Source organism: Eublepharis macularius, chromosome 3 (assembly GCF_028583425.1).
Source record: "Eublepharis macularius isolate TG4126 chromosome 3, MPM_Emac_v1.0, whole genome shotgun sequence".
In the NCBI taxonomy this organism is placed as follows: Eukaryota; Metazoa; Chordata; class Lepidosauria; order Squamata; family Eublepharidae; genus Eublepharis; species Eublepharis macularius.
Window position 1 is genome coordinate 114,613,871 of NC_072792.1, and position 21,592 is coordinate 114,635,462.

General features: G+C 48.5%; 1 protein-coding gene across 2 annotated transcripts in view; it reads left to right on the forward strand.

Annotated features, from left to right (window-relative positions):
• SAMSN1 (SAM domain, SH3 domain and nuclear localization signals 1) overlaps window positions 1-21,592 on the forward strand; it is a 131,746-nt gene that overhangs the window by 74,925 nt on the left and 35,229 nt on the right. For both annotated transcript variants that reach the window (XM_054974108.1, XM_054974109.1), the window contains 3 exons: window positions 1,695-1,833; window positions 12,086-12,237; window positions 20,212-20,415. In XM_054974108.1, coding sequence (XP_054830083.1) covers window positions 1,695-1,833; window positions 12,086-12,237; window positions 20,212-20,415 — 495 coding nt within the window. The remainder of the gene's footprint in view (window positions 1-1,694; window positions 1,834-12,085; window positions 12,238-20,211; window positions 20,416-21,592) is intronic.

The window sequence follows — 21,592 nt, forward strand, 5'->3', positions numbered from 1 at the left end:
CTATGCATTCTTTCTTGTGGTCACTACTACATACGCAGACTATATATAAGGAATAGATGGGCGAGTTCTATATAGGTATATGATTTAACTGACAATTTGATTTAATTTATAGTAGTTACTTCATTATGTTTCTCTCGTACAGGATTTAGATGATATGATCCAGATGATTATTGATGACTGAAGTAGTGGATGGCTGTAAAGATATGATATGGATGATTCTATGATGTAGTTATGCTTTTTGTGTATATGTTTGAGTTTATTATCTGAAATAAATGAAAAACTTTTAAAAAGACTACTGCCTATGCAGACTGGAAAACAACTCAACTACATTTTATGCACCTAGTTATGTTTTTATTTTTTCGTGTGGCAACTAAGTTACCACACTAGTTTTTTTAGTATGGTGAATAATTCATCTCTTCAAAGCCATATAATTGGTGATTAAACATGTTCATAAATACAATGTGGTTCATTACCTAGTGATGTGTAGAAGTACTGCTACCAATACTGTTATTCAATGTGTAACTTAACCAGGTCTTTCTCCATAACATTGTTGGACCCTGCCTATAGCACCATCAGACCCCATTTAATGAGTCTCAGGGTTTATTTATTTGTTTAGAAAATTTCTCTGCCACTGTTTCATAGTCCTGCTTGCAGTGTTTTACAATTTAAAAATACAATCAAAAACCATTAAAACACTGACTGTGTGTCATGTCTGAGCCCTATCCGTGCCAATTTTGATTCTGTTCTGCTGAACACAATGTATCTTGTGTAAACTAGAATGTTAAAAGAGAAGTTTCTCTCACATGATGTCATTCCTATCAACTACTCTTGCTGCTTAGATGTCTACCTTGCTTCTAAGTAGTCCTATGGACCTGTATATGGAAATGATCTGATTTCTGAATAAAAGCCATTTGACCAAGCACTTGTGTCTTGCTGCAATGGTCCAGATCTCTCTCTGCTGTATCCTGCCATCCATAGCATGACACTGTGAAACATAAGCAGCATAAAAAAACTATCCATAAAACAGAAGTAGACCATTAGAAAGAAGATAAGAGGAAAAACCTAATTAAAAGCCTGGGTAAAGAGATGTTTTTTAGCCTGGCACTGGGGGGGGGGGGGGGAAGTAAAGTAGACACCAGGTGAGCCTCAAGGGGGAGGGTGTTCCAAAGGTGAGGTGCCTCCGCAGGAAATGTCATGTCTCTAATCAGGATGAGAAACCTCCTCCACTTAAGAATCCTTGCCTGCTTCCAAAGATTTGCTTGAAGATTTACTACAATCCAATGTGTTCCATGGTTTCATCAGAAGAACAGGCCATTTTAGATATAAGTATCAGTACAACAAATTGCCATTCACATCATGCCTCGTGCCATTCACATTCTTTAACAGGAAAGCCTTTGGAAGACACAGCAGAACTTTCAGGAATGCCAGCAAGTCCCGGCTTCAACCCAGTTCAGTTCATCTACAGTTACAATCTGAAATTTGCTGCTTAATATTTTTTAGATGGAACTCAGCAGCATCCAGGTTTCCTGGAAGCTAGGGATATTTTAATGAAACTGATCCAGTTTAAGAACAGGAGATGTACTGAATTAATATATTTTTGACCCTACTAACCTACTTCCGTATGTGCATACTCATTCTGTGAAAAGTGTATGAATTACTGTTATATTTAAGTACTCTTTTCCTTTCCCTTAAAGAATGAGGAAGGAAAAGAAGATTCCAGCTCTAATAAAGACAGTGACCCTGGAGGAGGATCAAACACTGAGAAAGCTTCTCTACAAGCTAGTGATTCCATGGACAGTCTCTATAGTCTTAATAGTGGTCAAAGCTCATCAAGTAAGTACAAAACAAACCTTTAATAATATCATAATTATGTCTGATTTAATCAAAATTAATATCTTAATCAATCAAAACAATTATAGATTGAGAAAGGAAGAAAATGCCATCAACTTGAACACCTATTTTAGTATCCACATCTCTCTTACCTTAATTCAACAGATTACCTAAAATTCATCGGCAGAGACCAGGACTAAACATGACATATCACTCCCACTTAGAATTCAGCTCTATTTAGAGATGGCCGGCATTTTTTTAAAGTGTGTTTCCACAGGATTACTTAAATGCCAGTAGCTATTCAGCTACTGGCATTTTTTGGTCTCCCCAATCAAGGAAGAACTATTGAGACAATAAGAAATATAAAATTATAATGCTTGTTTGGAAAAAGCAATGTAAAATTACTGGCTTCAGTGATTAAGTACACAATGTGTGCTGGATTGTGACGTTTGAAAGCAACACTTTTCTTGCTGTTTGCAACATTGGCTGCTTTTCAGCTGATGGGAGGGGGATCCCTGAAAAAAGCTGCCAGCATTTGAAAGCAGCTCCAATCAGCTGAAAGAAGCTGCTTTCAAATGCTGGCCACTTTTTTAAGCTGAGGGGAGGGAGAGGAGGGACCCCTCCCCTCAGCTGAAAAAAGCAGCCCCTGTTTGAAAGCAGTAACACTTTTCTTGCACACAAGGGAAGTGTTGCTGCTTTCAAATGACTCCCCCCCCAGCTGAAAAAAGCAGCCAGTGTTTGAAAGCAGCTTTTTTCACCTGAGGGGAGGGGAATCTCCCTCCTTCCTGTTAGCTGAAAAAGGCTGCCCTTTGAAAACAGCTTTTTTCAGCTAATGGGAGGGGAATCCCCCTCCTGTCACATGAAAAAAAAACTGCTGGCATTTGAAAGCAGCAACACTTTTCTTACACTGCAAGAGAAGTGTTGCTGCTTTCAAATGCCCCCCCCCCCCCACACTTTTTTCAGTTGAGGGGTTTGAAAGCAGCTTTTTTTAAGCTGAGGGGAGGGGGTTTGAAAGCAGTAACACTTTTCTTGTATGGTGTTGCTGCTTTCCTCTCCCTCCCCTCAACTGAAAAAAGCAGCTGGCGTTTGAAAGCAGCTTTTTTCCGCTGATGGGAGCAGCTTTCAAATGCTGGCAACTTTTTTTAGCTGATGAGGGAATCCCCCTCCTATCAGCTGAAAAGCAGCCGGCATTTGAAAGAAACAATTTTCTTGCCACTTGCAAGCAGCAAGAAAAGTGTTGCTATGAAACTTCCCGCCCTGCTTTTTCCCCTCCTCCCCCTCCCATCGGGTGAAAAAGCAGCGGGATGGGAAGTTTGAAACTTTTCTTGCTGTTGCAAATGCAAACAGTTAGAAATGTGCTGCAGCTGCCCCAAAGTGATGAACCATGAACTGAATGAAGTCTTCGCAAACTGGGCAAATTCATAGTGGTTCATGGTTCATCACTTTTCACGAACCACGAACCACCATGAACCGCCATTTTCATGCCCATCTCTAATCCTTACACTCATCCTGCAAGTTAGGTCTCAGAATGCAGATGTGAACAGACATGTACCCCTTAAACTTAACTTATTCTGAGTCAGACCACTGGTACTGTAAATTTGATTGGTGGCGGCTTTTCCAGAGTGTCAGGTAGAAATCTTCCACATTTCATAATATCTGATCCTTTTAACTGAAGATGCCAAGGATTGAATCTGGGATCTTCTACAAGCAAAGCAGATGCTCTACCACTGAGCCATGGACCTTTGCTAATCCACAGCTCATCCCATGGCACTGAGGGTAGAGAATTAGTGGCTTTCAGGTAGCAAATTCAAGACTCAGGCGTAATTGATAGTTCAGGCCTATGTAATTTGTTCAGAAGAGCTTACTCCCAGGTTAGTGGGTTCAGACTCACAGATTTAGTCTGCAGAGTTACTAACTCAAACTTTCCACCACTACACTAAAGACAATAAATTTAAATATTTTTTAAAAAAATATGATTCATCCATTTCATCAGTTCCCTTTTTATGGACAGAAATGAGACACTCCTCTTAGAACAATTATCTGATCTTACTAGGATATATTTAAATGGTAAATATGGAAGTAACTTATGCTATACAAGAAAATAGCATAAGAATAAAATTCATGAAATCCATGCTCTGTTTTTTTCATTATATATCTTAAATCATGTTCAGCCTGATTATCTCTAAATATTAACTCATCCATTATCTTTAGGTGTACTGACAGGGTTCAAATGGTTAGCTCAGACAGAGATGTTGCTATTGTATACTATTCACTAAAAAAGTCTTATGTAAGGTCTCACATTCTCATATATAATTGATTAATGACATTAAAACAGACCATTTTAATACTCTGAGCTAAAATTTAAGTTCACTGTAAAATGGAACTGTTCGCTGACATAACAATTCAATTTTTATGTTCTGGGTCTGGCTTAATCACAATTTCAAAGAGACATGGCTGTGACCCCATTAAGTGCTTGAATATAGGCAGCTGTTATTGTTTTCTTATAGCCACAACATTGAGCTCATACAGGTGATCAAACTAATCTGGGAGAGGTTGGTTGCATTTTTTCAATTATTAATTTAGAAACGTATATTCTACCAAGTATGGCTCCACTTAACATTATATAAAACATCAATAAAACCAACAGCCATTTAAATTATGTATATTGACAATACATTGTCTTCAAAGGCAAACCATTGTAGGCTATATTGTAGTACATGCTATGTTAACATCTAAGTTTGACTACTCAAAACCTGTTACATGGTAACCAGCTTATAATTTTCTAGGAGTTGCTTCAGTTGTCGCCTATGTGTTATCTTAGTCTGCGTTCCGGCTCAAATGACTCACACGACACCTGTTTTGGGTTAGAAAATGGCCACAACTTTATTGATTACAGCTAGATGGAGCATTGGCCCAGCATCTGGGCACGGATCCCCGTTGGCATCGAGGGCCATCCTGCCAATCGATGCATCTTCCGCCAGTCCCGTGCTGGCCCAACACAGCAAGTGTCATCCCCCGCCGGCACATGCCAGGCGGCCTTCTCCTTCCAATCCGTCAGGGTGAGCAGACCCGTGGCCGACTCACCCTGTTGGGATCCGGCCCAATGCCACAAACCCGCCAAACCCATAAAGTTGTGACAGTCCTTACTCCCTTCCATTGAGCAGAGGGTGGGTGGGAAATGCGCTGCTCCTGCCGCAGTCCTGGGAGGAATGGCACCCACCACGCTGCTGACCGGACATGGGCTGGACGCTCCTCCCCATCCAGGGTGTGACGCCTTCACTGCGTCTTTCACACGGCGACAACTCTGGGAATTCAGCGAGCTCCTTTTACTTAAAAGCAATACTATCCATAACTTGTATTCTAGAAGCAATACTTTCAAACTACATTCTTAATCCAGCAGTGATAATATAAACTCATCCAGAAGGGAAAATTCATCAAATGCTAAATTAATTTAGCTTCCTATCATCAGTCTGCACCTTGTAAGACTGAACTTCTGTTTATTCATTTGTGTCACCAACTATATGCATCCATTCAGAACTTCCCATGCATCTTTGCTCCATACAATATTTCCTAATAGTTTAATGTAACTTTAAAAAGCATAGGGTACCTAATAGAATCTTGAAGCATTACATAGGGTAAATCCCCTTGGGCAAAGAAGCAATTTCCCACTATTACCACACCATTTAAGCATAGAAGAAAATCTCTATAAAATGATATATCCCAGCCCAAACCTTACCAGGTGACTCAGAAGGATACCATGTTCAATAGTATTGAAAGCAGCTTCTAGATACAGGAGAAACAGCAAGGTCACACTTATCCCACCCCTCCGCTTCTCCTGTCATAGGTAATGCACTAGAAAGCCATCAAGGCACAGTTAATTGCTAAAATGGCATGATGCCAAATAGGGGTCAATAATCAATACCATCCAGATGTCTGTGTACTATCACTTCTACTTGATCATTTGTCCTAACAGTGGCCTTATAGTTTCCTCCTTCAAAGCAACTAGAACTACCTGCTTCTGAAGGAGGGTATTTATCAACCGGGACCAATATTTTTAGATTTTCCCAGCTTGTATGAACCAGCTGGCATGGGCAAGAATTCAACACATGCATGGCCAGCCCATGTTTCCAAGAACTCTGTTCCCATTCTCAGGCAACTGAAATTCATCCAAATGTGTCAAGCAGAGCTTCTAGACAGCTCTTACACAGGACCTCCACTTTTTGTGGAGTACAATTTAGAATAGATACAAGTGATTGTATCCACAAAGTGCTTGCATACATTTCAAAGTGGCACTTGTAGAGAGAGACTTGGTTAGCATTTAGACCACATCTTAATAGTCAGTGAAGCTGGCTGGCCACATCCTGAAAGTGACTTGGAAACACACCTGATCCATCAGCCCTCATGACCTAACCATCTACATTCACAGGGGCCTGGAGTCTCAGGGCCTGCATCATCCTTCAAAGTGGAATAGATGCATTGAAATGATCACTTGGATGTTTCCATCAGGACTTTTAAAGGAACAGAAGGGAATGTGATCTTTCTTTATTTAGGAATCAACCCTAGTACTGCCATCATAATTTCAGAAGATGTGTTTTGCAATCCAAATTATCTATGCAAATACAACTGTCTAAGGGCTAAAGAAAGAATGTAAGTTAACCCTGGCGTTTCCAGGTTGTGGTACTGAGAAACCTCTTGTTTCTTCTACATTTGTTGTCAGAAATGAACACATAATCCCAGCGTCCCTTACTCCACATCTTCCCACAATGCTCCTTGTTTATCCTAATCTTCCTTCTCTGTGGGGCAAAACAAATCTATTGAAACAAAGAAGTAAACGAACAGGCAAATTCTTAGCGAAGTCATGACTTGACACTATTCTTCTCCAATGCCTTCTTTAGCAACTACATAAAGTGAAATAATTTTCTTGTTCCATTATCAATTTTCTGGGAAAATTTCAAGGTGCCAATGCTGTTATCTTAAGGGAATGCAGAGGATGGAATGTAGCAGAGCTTGTTCAAATGTGCTGATGCTGGATTGTTTGGCTCTGACAAAATGTTGTCTAGAAATCTTAAAACATGTCCCCTCTGCAAGGCATGATTCTTTGGAAGCTCCCTACATAGCATCCCATAGGACATGTACAGTAAACTCTTGCTCTGAATATGAAGAGGAAATATTAAGTAGAGGATAGTTTAATTGGAGCATTAAAAGTACATGTTGGTTTTCAACTTTTTTTCAACAAGTCAAAAGTAAAATCCAGGCTCCAATCTTCATAGCTCTGTGTTGATGTGGGTTTTATCATTTTAATGGCATTTGTGCCATTTCAGGACTTGGAAGATTGCTTTGCCCATCTGTTAGAACATCACCACAATTAAGATTATCCTTCAACATATGTTAATTAATTATATGAAGCATGATCCAGCCAAAGTTAAGCACAAATCCCATTTATTTGCATTTGGGACTATAAAGTTTTTCATCCCGCCCTGTAGAAGATCTTAGTATGTTTGCATTAGGAATTTTTGCCCCCCCCCCCCGCCCCGCAATTAGAATGAAGAGGTAGACACCAAAGTTCGGAAGTAAAAGGCCATTTTATTAAAATTACAGCAACATATCTGTCAACACAGCAAAGGGCCTAATTAGCCATACAGGTCAGGCTCTGGGGTCACTCATGGACCTCCACCCTGACCTGTATGGGCGAGCCACCCTGACTACAAGTTGTGACCCAACCTGACCAGGTGAAGTGGTTCACCCCCTTAAAGCTTCCCCACCCAGCCATAAAGCTGGGGGAGGACTGGCTTGTCCAGGGGTTCCCCACCAGGGCATTTGTCATTGCAAGTGGGCCATAAAGCAGACCCGACAGACCTGAATTCCCCTCCAATGGGGATATACCAAGGGTGGTCACCAGCCTGCTCATTTTCCCCAACTTTTAACCTGCCACCACTAAGGCCAAGCCTCTGCTTAGGACTTTGTGCCCCACAGGTGGCTTAAAGCCAACTGAGCCCCTGCCATGTATCATCCTAAATGTTGTTGTTTCCATTCCCTCGGTAGAGGTCAGCAAATTCAGCTCCAATTTGCAGATGAGGCTCCCTAATCCCTCCCCCAGACTATAAAGAAAGCTTGCTGGCCTTTGTCTAGCCCTCAGCCCCGAGTCCAAGCCCCTTGTGCACCACAGGCGGGGAGCCTTGGACTAAAACCTCAAACCAGGGCCCAAGCTTCTTGCACACACCCAGCGGGGGAGCCTTGGGCCCAAAACAGCAGATTCCAACTTCCTGTAACCATAGGCAGGGAAGTATTTTGCACCCAGGCATAAAGACCTTGGGCCCAAAACAAAACAACCTTCCAAGCTTCTTGCACACACCCAGTGGGGAACTCTTGGAGAAGGTACATGCAGGGATCCCAAGCTTCTTGCACACATCCAGGGGGGACGCCTTGGGCCCAAAACAAAATAACATTCTTGCACACACTTGGGCCGATTCCAGATGGCCAGAAATTGCAGTTTTTCTGTGGAAATAATCGCTTACCGGCCACGCGTTCACTTTCGTTTCCATCCACTTTGTCTCGCAGCGTGCCGTGCCGTCCCTCTTCCAGATGTTCGCATGGCCAACTGAGCTACCCGGGATTGGTTGTTTCCTCCCCGTCACAGTTGATGTCGGGGGCCTTCATTGGTTCGCATTTCATTTTTTTTAAAAAAAAATTTTTTTTACGTGTTTTGCACAAATGCGCAAATGTGCAGGTATGCGAATACGCAGCGTTGACGTTTGTGCGCTTTTGTGCATTTGTGCGTTTGTGCACACTTGCGCAGTTTGATGTGCGCAAATGTGCGACTGCGCAAATGGCGCCCGGTTTTAAAAAAAAAATTAAGGGAATATTGTTGCCGGCCGGCCGGCAAAGGAAGGAGGGAAAGGGGAGGGCCTCTCCGCGGCGACGAAGCGTCCAGAAGTGTGCAAACCCGCAATACCGCGTTCACACCATCTGCTTATAGAGCACAACTGAGCGCCATGGACCGCAGGTAAGCCGGGACGGGAAATTGCAGGTTTTTACGAGTGAGGTCGCTGAAAAAGCGAAAACACTCGCTCTATTTATGCCCATCTGGAATCGGCCTTGGTGAGGAAGCCTTGGATATCAGCACACCTGTAGCGTGGAGCCTTGGGCCCCAAACAAAACAAATTCCAAGCTTCTTGCACACACCCAGCAGGGAAGCACTGGAATACATACCATAGGAATCCTTAGCTTCTACAGAACATACTGCAGAAAAGCCGTAGGTCCTGACCCAGCAACAACGGGTAAAGCCTCAACAAAAGCTCATTAATCTCCAGTGAGGACTCGATAGGCCATAGATCTCCATGTCCACAGGTCATCACCAATCCCAACAACCACACCTCAGGAGAAAATACAACCAGTAACTGCCTTCAACAACAAAGCAACAAAACTTACACATTAACTAGCCCACTCAATCTTGTGGCAAAGTCCCTTTGCCCACCTACTCCTTGCCTTTTGCCCTGTCCCTGACACTTACATGCCATGAAAGCATGAGGGCATGCCCAAATTGGGTACACTTGGTGGAACTTGCAAGTCTCACTGGAGCAACTGCCCTGTGAGGCAAACTCCCAGCAGAGCATACAAGGCTGTGCAAATGGCTCCCCTGGTGGGCGAGTGCCAGATGCTATGGAGGTCTGATGCACTAAGTGGCCGCTATCAGAGCAGTCACCTGCATTGGGCTACATCGAGGGACAAAGCTGCTGGTTAACTTGATCCCAGGGCAGAGCAGAGTTAAGGGCAGCACATATTTGAAATTCTTCGTCATATTGCAACCAAGCTGCACTGGCGAAGTCTGAATACGATGTCCATGTACTGGAACAGGGGAGCTGCCCTCTAAAGCTGCGCATGGGCAATGACCCCCATGTAAATTAGAAACCTAGGAATCCAGTTAGCCCAGGTCCTGTGCACCTTACAGTGTTGAAGCCGTTCCTTATCCCACTCCTCGAGGTCCTCATTATCCTTCTTCTCCTGTTCTCTGAAGAGAAGGGTAAAGACATCCACATATTCCCCTTTGAGGATCATTTCCCTTGTCACAGGCATCAGATGGTCCCCCAGACGCATTGCTGTGTCCCCAAAAGGCAAGGACCTAAAGGGCACTGACTCATAGTTAGCCCAAGGGAAGCCATAAAAGGAACTCCATGGTGCATTTTAGCTGGAGTCTGGGCTGGCCATCCAGCTGTCCCAGGCAATTGTCCCATAAAGGACAGCTGCCCCCACTGTGGCCATACACTACCTGAAGTTATAGTTTATGACATGCCAGGCAGCATGTATGGAGCCTGAAATGTGCATGGGAGCACGGAGGCAGCGGCCTGACCCTAGGGCCCCCATGGCCAGAAAACGTACCACCCAACTCAGGAGGATGTACCACTACTGCCACTTGTCTGGACTCCGCTGATCAACCTGCGTCACCCTCCACCATGCCAGCATCGTCCATCGAGATCTCTGGAAGTTTGCCAGGTCTGACACCCTCAGGTGCATAGGATGGCCCTCTGGCACCAGACAAACCCTCAAGGGCAGAAAAGCGGGACAAGATATCTAACAAAACTGCACGTGACACAGCCCTCATCTGTCTTTTCTGTTTGGCCCCTGAGTTATGGCTGGGAGTGGCCTGGGCTTGCTCCAGGGCTGCTATACAATACATCAGTTCCTGCTGGCAAGACTCCATATCGTCCAAGGATGATAATGCTTCTGTGGGCTGCGTAGGGGCAGGCTGCTTTGCTGGCTGTTTGCCCTTAGAGAGCCCAGAGCCTTTCTTGAGGGGCATTCTGCTCAACCCAGTACAACCCTTGAAAACATTCCTGCAGCTTTTAACCACTAAAGATAATGGCTTTATAGCTAATGGCTTGGCGTGCAGGAACCACACCACCTGGGGGGGGGAGGTGTCCACAAGCACCCAGACAAAGCTGCCCCTCAACTAATGGGCCACAGAGCAAAATGGCCATCTCATCATCCACACAAAATGGCTCCTGGGCCTTTACAAAATGGCCACTGGGCTTAAAAACCTGTTCACCAGGCCACACAGTGAGGCCTCTGGGCAGGCAAGGCTGCTTATATAACAGGGCCCCTTAACTGAAAAACAGGAAGGGGGCAGCACTAGGCCCTTCCTCCACCTGCGCAGATGAGCCCTGCAAAGAAGGAGGGGCAAAAATGGCATCTAGCCACACACAAAATGGCAAACTAGGCTGGAGCATCAAAATGGTTGCCCACTCCCCACCTCCCCTAACAAGGCCACAAGGCTGGGCCCTACAGGCAAACCAGGAAACCTAGCAGATCCTTACAGTTGAAGGCAAATGGAAGAGGGGGGTGAGGACAGGGCCTAACTCCCAGCAGCAAATGAACCCACAGGGGGAAGCTACCACCCTACTGCCCACTCAGTGAAGGAGGAATGAGTACCCCATTTACTGCCACTCTGGGGGCCAGCTGCATGGCTAATATGCCCAGAGTAGAGGGGGGAGCTAAGCTCATGTCACCTGCTGAAGGGGAGGGGACAAAGCCCTCACACTGGGTTGCAGCCCCGATGTCCCATGCTGCCCCCTGAGCAACCCTCTGCCCACAACTCAGCCAGACCATTGTGCTCTGCAGATGGCACCAGTGGCAACAAGACTGGTGCGGTGGTGGCAGAAGCTCTGCCACAAGTGCTGGGGGGGTGAAAAAAGCCCCAGCCCTGCCGCAAAGCCTGACAATGCTGTCCCTCACTGCCCAGATGCCAATCAGCTGTTCCACTTCGCTCCTCCGACAGCTCAGCAATGGAGGCAGGCAGGAGCTGCAGTTCCTCTCTCGCAGCCCAGCTGCCACACTCCCCTGTGAGATGCCACGCTCCTGCCCGCTCAGCCGCTGGCTGCCAATCAGCTGTCCACCTGTTCCTCTAATGCCTGTATGAGTGGAGAAAGAGGGGAGGCTGCTGGAAGCCTCGCTGCTCGGTCCAGAGACAAGAGTCCGCTCTGGCCGAGCACGAGGCACAACTGAGGCACTGAGAGGCTGAGTGGCCAAGTAAGGTCTCTGACTCCACCCCTCGCTGCATTCCCGGATGGCTGGGAAAACACTGCCTGCTTCCTCCTCCTCCGGGGAGACAAATCACAGCCCCCAGCTGCAGCGGCTGTTGCCACTGGCCAGGAGTACTGCATTTTGTGTTGTTTTAAAAATATTTCTTGTAGAGCCTTCTGGCATTACACACAATCCATCTCAGATGCCATCTAAGGGTGACCATCCTTATTACTTTCAGGTGGAGTGACTAGCTGTTCAGAAGGAACCAGCAACAGGGACAGCCTGAGGCTCGATGACGAAGTCCCTTATACAGGACCATTCTGTGGCAGAGCCAAAGTGCATACAGATTTCACACCAAGTCCTTATGACACAGACTCTCTCAAAATCAAGGTGAGACAAAACTGTTGTTTTGTTTATATGTTTTAAGACCCTTTATCGAGTTTTAACTGTATGTTTTTAAAGGTGTCTGTACAAAAATACATACTAATAATTTTCTACAGATTTCCAGTTCACACAATGAGGCCAAACGCTTTGCTGCTGTAAGACCTTGATTTATGGCTGGGATGGACAGTGTGTAGAGAGGTGTTTCTGTTTTCTACATTAGCAAAGACAAGCTGATGTCCAGTGCCTATCTTTAAAGCATGCTGGGGTGTGATTAAGTGCTGTTTAATTGGTAAGAACTCTAAAGTAATAATTTGATCCCAATGGGAATGGAGGATCTGCCTAAGTTGTCAGTTTTTACTGAAGCATATCAATGGCTTGCTCTTAGATAATATCTAAAGAAGAAACCAATACTAAAGAAGAAACCAAGAAACTTCAGTAATTTAGTACAAATGATCCAGAAACCAGATATACCACATACCTAATATTTTTGAATCAACTTGTCCTGAATTTGAACAAAAATGTTGATCTTCAATTTTTTTAAAAAGAAATGTAATATAATATAGATTTATTTAGATATATATATGTGTGTGATCAACATGCTTAGCACTTGACAGTAGGAGTGTGCACAGGAAAATTTTTTTAGTAAATTCAGTTTGGTAATATCAAATTGGGGGAAAATGTTATTCTTTGAATACTGAATTCATTCTCTAGTTCAGTTTGGTATTACACAGCAAATTTGGTAAAATTCAGCCATTGTTTCCTAAAGGAAATTCAATTCGGGTTTTTTTCTGGTGGCCTGGGGGCTGGTCATCTTTTGGACCAAATTTCACCAAATTTGCAGGAGACTTACTCTTAACTGTCATCTAACGACTCCTCAAGATTCTGTAGAAATGTAATAATAATAACAATGACAGCATTCGATTTCTATACCACCCTTCAGGACAACTTAATGCCCACTCAGAGTGGTTTACAAAGTATGTCATTATTATCCCCACAACAAAACACCCTGTGAGGTGGGTGGGGCTGAGAGAGCTCCAGAGAACTGTGACTAGCCCAAGGTCACCCAGCTGGCTTCAAGTGGAGGAGTGGGGAATCAAACTCAGCTCTCCAGATTAGGGTCCCATGCTCTTAACCACTACACCAAACTGGCTCTCGGGGCCACCACTTCTACAATCTCTTCCTCGACCAACCTCTCCTCCTGCCTCACCCTAAAAGGCCTGTTGCTGGCCTCAGAGGAAACTGGGGAAGGCTCACCAATGATGGGCACCTCCACCAATTCCTCCAACATCGTCCAGGTCCCTGAGGTGGGCACAAGGGATGGAAACACACATAATCCAAGCCCAACCCAAAAAGCTCCTCATGCTGCTCCTCCTCCCACAGCTGAGTCTCAACAGCTGGAGGAGGGGGAGCCTCAGAAACAGGCCCTTGCCCAGTGCCAGCTCCTGCTTTAGGCACCTGTGGTGGGAGTAGTGCTCCTGCAGTTGTCTCAGGATAGAGGGCCTTGAGAACCCTCTTGCTGTCACCAGAAGCCAGGCTGATAAACTGCAGCTGTGCTAGGGCAACCCTCCTTCACTCAGGTGAGGGGAGAGCCACAGCCCTCCCCCTCTCCCCTACTTCCTTCTAGTCTTATCCAGGGCTCATTTCGAGGGGGAACGCGCCAGAACACAGTTCTGGCAGTTCCCCAAAGAGGTCACACATCAGGTGGCCCTGCCCACCTGACTCGCAGCCATTTTGGGCCTGTTGCGGCCTGGATTGGGGCTGAAACAGCCCGGATCAGGCCTCTGACGGGTGGTGGATCATTCTCCTGTTCAGCAACGGCCTGATCCTGACCATTTTGGGCCCCTTTTCGGCCATTTTCAGCCCACCCGCCAGGCCTCAGAGGGGCACGCACTTATTCCCAGTGCAGGCTGGAAGGTAGGTGTTGTCGGCGGCCACCGGGCCTGGTAGAAACGGGGAGGCGGGGGGGTCTTGGAAGTGGGAAGATCCCCCAGCAACCACGGGGCCTCATCCAAGGGTCCCACTGAGGAATTCTCTGGCAGCAGCCAACATCTCCCACCTTCCTGCCAAAGGATGGGAGGGAAAGGAGATGTCATGTAGAGGGGAAGTGGGAAGATCCCCCAGCAACCTCATCCAAGGGTCCCATTGAGGGACATCCAGCCTGAAAGAGTGTGCAGACTGCTGTGGCAGAGGCTTGTCCGCTCCCCCTGTGTCACAGTGGAGGCTGTCGCCAACATCACTCACCTTCCTGCCTTCGTGGAAAGGATGTGTCTGGTTGTGGCATTACCCATTCACCCCTGCCCAGAGGGGACAGCCGCTGCTGTTGACAGGGGATGCTGCACTGTACAATTTTATGCGCAACAGCAGCGGAGCTGCCCCTCATGGCCAAAACCACCACTGGCAGACATCACCCACCTTCCTGCCTTCGTGGAAAGGATGTGACTGGTCATGGGACCCATTCCCCCCATGCACAGAGAGGACAGCAGGTGCACATGGATAGGGGTGCACCGTGCAGCTCAAACCTGTCAGCTCACAAAAGCATCTGAGCTGCCCCTCGGGGTCCAAAGCAGCAGCAGCAGACAGCTCCCACCTTCCTGCCCTCACGGAAACGGTGGGAGGAACCCATTCCCGCCTGCTCAGAGGGGACACCAGGTGCCATGGAAGGGGGGCTACCTTGCAATGCCACCCTAACACCAGCAACAGCAGCAGAGCTGTTCCTCGTGGCCAAAAGCAGCATCAGCTGGCAGCACCACACCTTCCTGCCTTCACGGAAAGGATGGGATGGGAAAGACAGGAGAGGTTGGGAAGCATCTGAGCAGATCCAGAGAGGGAGAGGTTGAAAGAAGGACCATCAGGGGAAATGTCAGGGAGACAGGGACAAAGGGTTACTGCCAGCTGCATCACAGAGCATGACCAGGAAGACCCCTTAGTCGGTGAGCCATGAGCCGAGAAAGCCACTGAGTTGCGGGCAGCAGCATGTGACAACATGACACACCTTCCTGCCTTCACGGAAAGGACAGGAATGGGCAGGACCAGGGAGGTCGTTGGGAGGGGTCGGAGCAGTCCCAGAGAGGGCGAGGTGTGAAGAGGGGCTGGGAGATTGACAGGAAGAGGAGGACCAAGAGGCCCCAAACATTCACACTGAAGGAGTGTGCAGGCTGCTGGGGCAGAGGCTTGTCTGCCCCTCCTGTGTCGCAGTGGAGTCTGTTGCCAATATCACTCACCTTCCTGCCTTCATGGACAGGAGATGAGTCAAGGGACCCATTCCCACCATGCTCAGAGGGGACAGCAGGAGCCTAGGATACTGGGCTCCATGCTGTGCAACCATATGTGCCGCAGCTCCAGAGCTGCCCTACGTGCCCAAAAAACAGAGCATCAGAAAACACTCACCTTCCTGCTTTCACAGAAAGGACGGGATGGGCAGGACAAGTTGTGTGGAGGGGACGTTTGGGCACCATCTGGAGAATGAGAGGATGAAAGAGGGAACGGGAACTTGTCTGGGAGAGGAGGGCAAAGGGTCACCAGCCATGGAAGCAGCCCCAAGAACTGAGGGCTGCTGTGGACGAGCTGGGCCGGCTACAACCCCAGGGTAGCTCAGAGCCCAGGTAGGTCCAGGTCCATGGAAGGGTGCCCCAGTAGGTTGAGGTTGACCTTTATGAAGGTCAACATGTCCACCAGGTCCGGGTGCAGACGTGCACAGCGGGGACGGAGGAGGTCTCCCAAGTGGGAGAACACCCACTCGCTCTGCACGCTGGTGGGAGGGCAGGACAGGATGTTTGTTGCCACGATGGACAGGTCCGGCCATATGGCAGATTTCCTTGCCCAATAATCCAATGGGTCAGCATGGGGGGGGGGCTCGTTGGGCTCAGCAAGGTACTCACGCACCATGGCCCTCGCCAAGTCCTCCACTGAGAGGGACGTGCCCACTGTGTAGCGGCCAACCACGCAGCCCACCGATGAGGCCCAAAGATCGAATGGGGCTGTTTAGGTGGGTCTTCCCTGGCGTGGCTCTCTTCCCACCTCCTCCTCCTCCACCGCCTGCCCCTCGCCCCTACCTGGTTCCTTCTGTCCTGCCTGCTCTCTCTGGAAATGGAGCACCGCTGTGTGGAGCTCCTTTGTCCAGCGCTGCATCTGATCTGCCTGTGTGGCGATGCTGCCCTTGATGCAGGGGTCACAGAGGGAGGCCAGTTGGTACAACGCCTCATGGCATAGAGGATGCAAGTGCTCAGCCAAGCAGGCCTGGATCCTCCTAACAAAGTCCTGGACCCTAGGGAGCAGCTCTTGCTCATGCTGGAGCTCCTGGGCCAGAAACCGGTCAAGCCTGTGGATCAGAGGGATGACCTGACCCAGGCTGGCCTCATAGGAGCATAAGAGCTCAGTGGCATCCTTGAAGGGTTTCAGTATCCGGGACATCTGGGCAAGGTCTCTCCATTTCATGGAGCTGAGGCTCAACTCCTCTCCCCTCCTCAGCACATCCGAAGATGACAGGATGTCTTGCAATGGGCCCTTCTGCTCCACCAGATGACATATCATGTCATAGGTGGAGTTCCAGCAGGTGGGCAGGTCCTGGAAGAGTTGGTACTCGGGGTCCCCTCCCTCCCCCTGCCTCTGGAACAGCTCACGGGAAGAGTTTATGCTGCAGGAGAAGTGGGAAGCAATGCCACGGCAGCTATCCAGCAGATTGCGTATCCACAAGTTTCCCTCATCCCAGCTGTCCCTCGGCTTGCTGCCCAGCCCGAGCACGTCCCTCATCACAAGGTGCAGCTTGTGCACCATGCACACCAGGCCCCGGGAGGGATGCCTCTTTCAAGGCTGCCAACATGTTGGCTCCCACGTCCGTCACCATGAAGCCGTGGACAAACCCTTCCACCTCGGATGCCCACTCCCTCAGAGCCGCCTTTACGGTAGCGGTGATGTTCTTCCCAGTATGGACCTCGTCCATCCCCTGGGCCTGGAGAAGAACTGCCCTGTAGCCTGGTGTCAAGCTGGGCACCTTTTCACGGGTGCCAGATCTTGGCCTGGGCGGCGGAGGTCCTCTGCTTGCCACCAGTGAGCGGTGATGGCAAGGTACCCGTGATGGCAGCTGCTCCACAGGTCAGCCGTGAAGTGCCACTGTTCTGCCTTGGGCAGCCGACAGCTCTCTGTGCACCATGTCTCACACTGACTCGTATAGGGCAGGTACAACTCGATGCCCAATGGTGCGCCATGACGGCATGGAGAACCATGGGGCAAAGTGCTGGAGCAGCAGTTGGAAGCCCACACCCTCCATGACCGATAGGGGGAAGCCTTGCAGGCCCCACCACACGTACGCCCGCCTCCTGAGCCCTAAACCTCACCCTTTTCAGCAGCACCACCCCTGACCCTGATGGAACAACTTCCCCCAGGGTGGACTGCCTGACCCTTCCACTCCCACCAGCAGCACCCTCGGGGTAAGGCTTCTTGCTTGGGGTGCATTCCGGTGACCCTCCCACCAATCCTGGATCAGACGAGCTGGTGGCCCTCTGTCTCCCCCTGATGGATGTTTCGCTGCCTGAGGACGGAGACCACAGGCTCAGGTGATGCCTCTTCCAGTGCCTACTCAGGGTCGTCGATGACAGGTTCATTGCCCCTGCACACTAGGCTATCACACACACAGCACCGCACCACACGGGGGTCAGTCGGAAGGGCCCAAAAGTGCTTCCATACATTGAGGTTGAACCGTGGCCCACTAACTGTTCCAGGGGAGGGAGGACGAAGGGTTACTGGCTGTGCCACACAGCTGGCAATGGAAGACGGAGTGATGAGTGGATTGCAGACAGGGACAGCACCAGTAGTTTGGGATGGGGATGGGCTGGATGTTTCCTTGAACCCCAACCATTCCTCCAAGGATCCCTCAGCCGCCTCCTCCTCAAACATTTTCAAGAGTTCCTCTTCTGCCGGCAGCAAGAGCTCTTTGGCCTCCTCCACAGCCGCAACAGGTGATTTTTTGGGAGCGGGAGTCTCTGCTGCTCCAGAGCCCTGCACAGCATTGCTTCCTGTGGTGCAACCGGGACAATCTCTGCACTTCCCCCCATGTCTACTCTTGTCCGCCACCAAAGCCTCATAGTTCCAGCAAACAAGAATAGAGGAGAGAAGATGACACTGTGAACCCTCAGCCGAGGTGCCCACTGAGCTTGACCCCAGGGCGTGACAGCAGCCCTGCCACCAGAGGGAGGGAGGGACTAGAGCCCTAGCCAACCACTCCCACAGACCTGACCAGATCAGGCACTGATAACAATCAATGTGAGCCCTCAGCCAAGGTACCCACTGAGCTTGGCCCCAGGGCCTGGCAGCAGCCCTGACACCAGAGGGAGGGAGGAACTAGAGCCCTAGCCCACCACTCCCACAGACCTGACCAGATCAGGCACTGATAACAATCAATGGGAGCCCTCAGCCGAGGTACCCACTGAGCTTGGCCCCAGGGCCTGGCAGCAGCCCTGGAACCAGAGGAGATAGATCCCTATCCCCAAAATCCCAGTTCAATTATACTTTCTGTCTCTCTCCCCAAAGGCTAGCAAGTAGCAAGCAACAGCTGTGTCACACTCCACTGCTCACTGAAAGTGAAACCCAGCCTGGGAGTCCACTGCTATTTATAAGCCCAGGTCCCATAGACCAACACAGGAGGTCTGTGGTGGGCCGTCAGAGCTGCCTTTCAGGGTTTGCAGGGATGAGATTGGAGTGCCCATGGCTACAGAACACCCACTCCCTCCTCCCTCCCCCGGGTGTCTTCTCCCAAGTTGTAACCACTTTGCAGCTCCATGGTTGGAAGGAAGACCTGCTGATCAAGGTAAGCTGAGCTTCCATTCGGGTTTCCAGGGCGACAGAAGGAGCGCAGACAGAGTTCAGGCATTCACCCGGCTCCGTTTCCTAGGGAATTGATTGATGGTGCCTGACTGTCTGGCTTCACGAACCACTGACATATGCAACGAACCAGGCTTCTTACGAATGCTGGTTCGTTGGACTTGGATGCTCACAAACTGCTGGATCGCAAACGGACGATCGGACGGTTCGTGGGTTTTTTGCATTCGTAATGCGGTTCGTGCCCATGTCTAGTCTTTAGTCACTAAATTTGATTAATTTACCCCAAGACACTGATTATGATTATTCTCCTGGCATGTACACAAGAAATATTTAATAAGAGGTAGTTTTGTTCTTTTTTGACACTTTGGTCATGTGTAGTTTTGTTCTTTTTTGACACCTTGTGCATGTGCACCCAAAACGAAGGGTACATTTTCCATATCATATTACTTCTCACGTAAGTAGAAGGTATAGGGAACAACCATGCTGCAGCAGATACGGGCAACCATGAATTGGGTCATGTTTGTTCATTCTTAGGTTTCCATAAAATTAGCTTTTGTAGATAGCCATGTTGGTCTGCAGTAGAACAGCAGGATTTGAGTCCAGTGCACCTTGGAGCGGTACCACAAGTGACAAAAGGCACAGGTTGGACACTTGTCAGCTTCCCTCAGGTTTTGATGGGAAATGTAGGCAGCTTGGCGGAATGTTGGACAAGTGACAGTTGAAAAGTCCATTGGACAGCAGACAGAGAGCCAAGCTGCAAGACTAGGATGCCTACATTTCCCATCAAAACTTGAGGGAAGCTGACAAGTGTCCAATCTGTGCCTTTTGTCACTTGTAGTTCCGCTCTTAGAGACCAACAAGATTTTCAGAGGGTAAATTTTTGAGAGTCAGAGCTCCAGACACCAGAAGGGAGACAGACACCTGAAGAAGGGAGTATGACTTTTGAAAGCTTGCACTCTGAAAATCTTGTTGATCTCCAAGGTACCACTGAACTGAAATCCTGCCATAACATTAGCTCTATTTTTTTCTAACTGCACATAAATATTTGAGAAGGCTCTTATTTTTCCTTTGCAGTGGCTCTGTTTTGAGCAACTAAATTAGTTTTGGAGATCAGAAATAATCTGTATGATTTTCAAAATGTCGCATTTTTTTTTCTTCCTCCAGAAAGGAGATATTATTGACATCATCTGCAAAACACCTATGGGCATGTGGACAGGGCTCCTGAATAACAAGGTGGGAAACTTCAAATTCATTTATGTGGACCTTATTGCAGAAGAATCTGGATCCAGAAAGATAAAGCCACACAAGAGAAGTAAAAGGGCCAAGCCTAAATCTCTTCAAGAACTCTTAGAACGAATCCATCTCCAGGTCAGTAAAGTAAAACATGTTGTGGTTTGCATATAGTTAGTTACACCTTCTCCTTTTCAAGCCTGCAACTACTGTTTCAATTCAGGCCTAGATTTCTGGAGCTCACCATTCATTTATAGTCCTTTGTTTGCCACCCCAGGCGGAATAAAGAGACAAAAGCAATTGTTGGGTACTAAAGGTCGTTTATTTGACAACAGCATGAACAGTAATAACGGCAAGGGCTAACTAAGCGGTACAGGTCAGGCCCTGGGGTCACTCATGGACCACTGCCCTGACCTGTCTGGGCGAGCCCCTCTGCCCCAAGGGCGAGCCATCCAAGGTATGGCTGGCACCCGGCTGGCCAGGCATATGGAACCTCCACCAAGCCTAATGACCCCCCACCATCAAACATGAGGGGCCGTACTTGTACAGGAGGCCCCACACGGCAGTCTGCTCTCTCTACTGGCAGCCGTCAAACCATACCAGAGATCCTGACAGACCCCGCTTCCCCTTAAAATGGGTACATGCCAAGGGTGCTCACCATCCCGCTGATTTTTCCAGACCCTATCCTGCCACCGCCAGGGTGAAGCCTCTGCTTACGCCCTTGTGCCCCACAAATGGTCTACCACCAACCTAAGCCCTTGCCGCAGGTCATTAAGAAAAATGCTGTTGCCCTTCACCGAAAGGTGAACCCCATCCCCTCTATAAAGGTCAACAAATTCAGCTCGAATTTGTGGATGGGGCAAATAAACCCCTAAACCACCCTCCATGGCTCTGAATAGAGCCCTATTGGCCTTCCTCCTTGCTCTTTCTATCGCCCGTGGCTCCCAAGCCTCCCGCCAAACTCTGCGTGGAAGCATGGCAGACCACACGATCAAAACCCCAGGCCAACGCTGGACAACCAAACGTAAATCCACTTCAGCTTGAACAGAGAGGGCACGGCCCTCAACTAAACCAAGGTCATTCCCACCTAGATGAATGACTAAAACATGGGGAGGAGGGCAAGACCTCCCCTCAAACAAAAGTGGCAACAAGCCTGGCCACCGAAGGCCACGGCGACCCTGCCATTCAACTGTAGCCCGATCGCTCAAACCCAACTGGGTCCCCACCAACGTCCTTTTGGCTTGGTGGGCGGCCCAAAACACCATGCTGTGCCCAACGATGAGGATCCTCAGCCTCTCGCGGCACGGCACAGCTC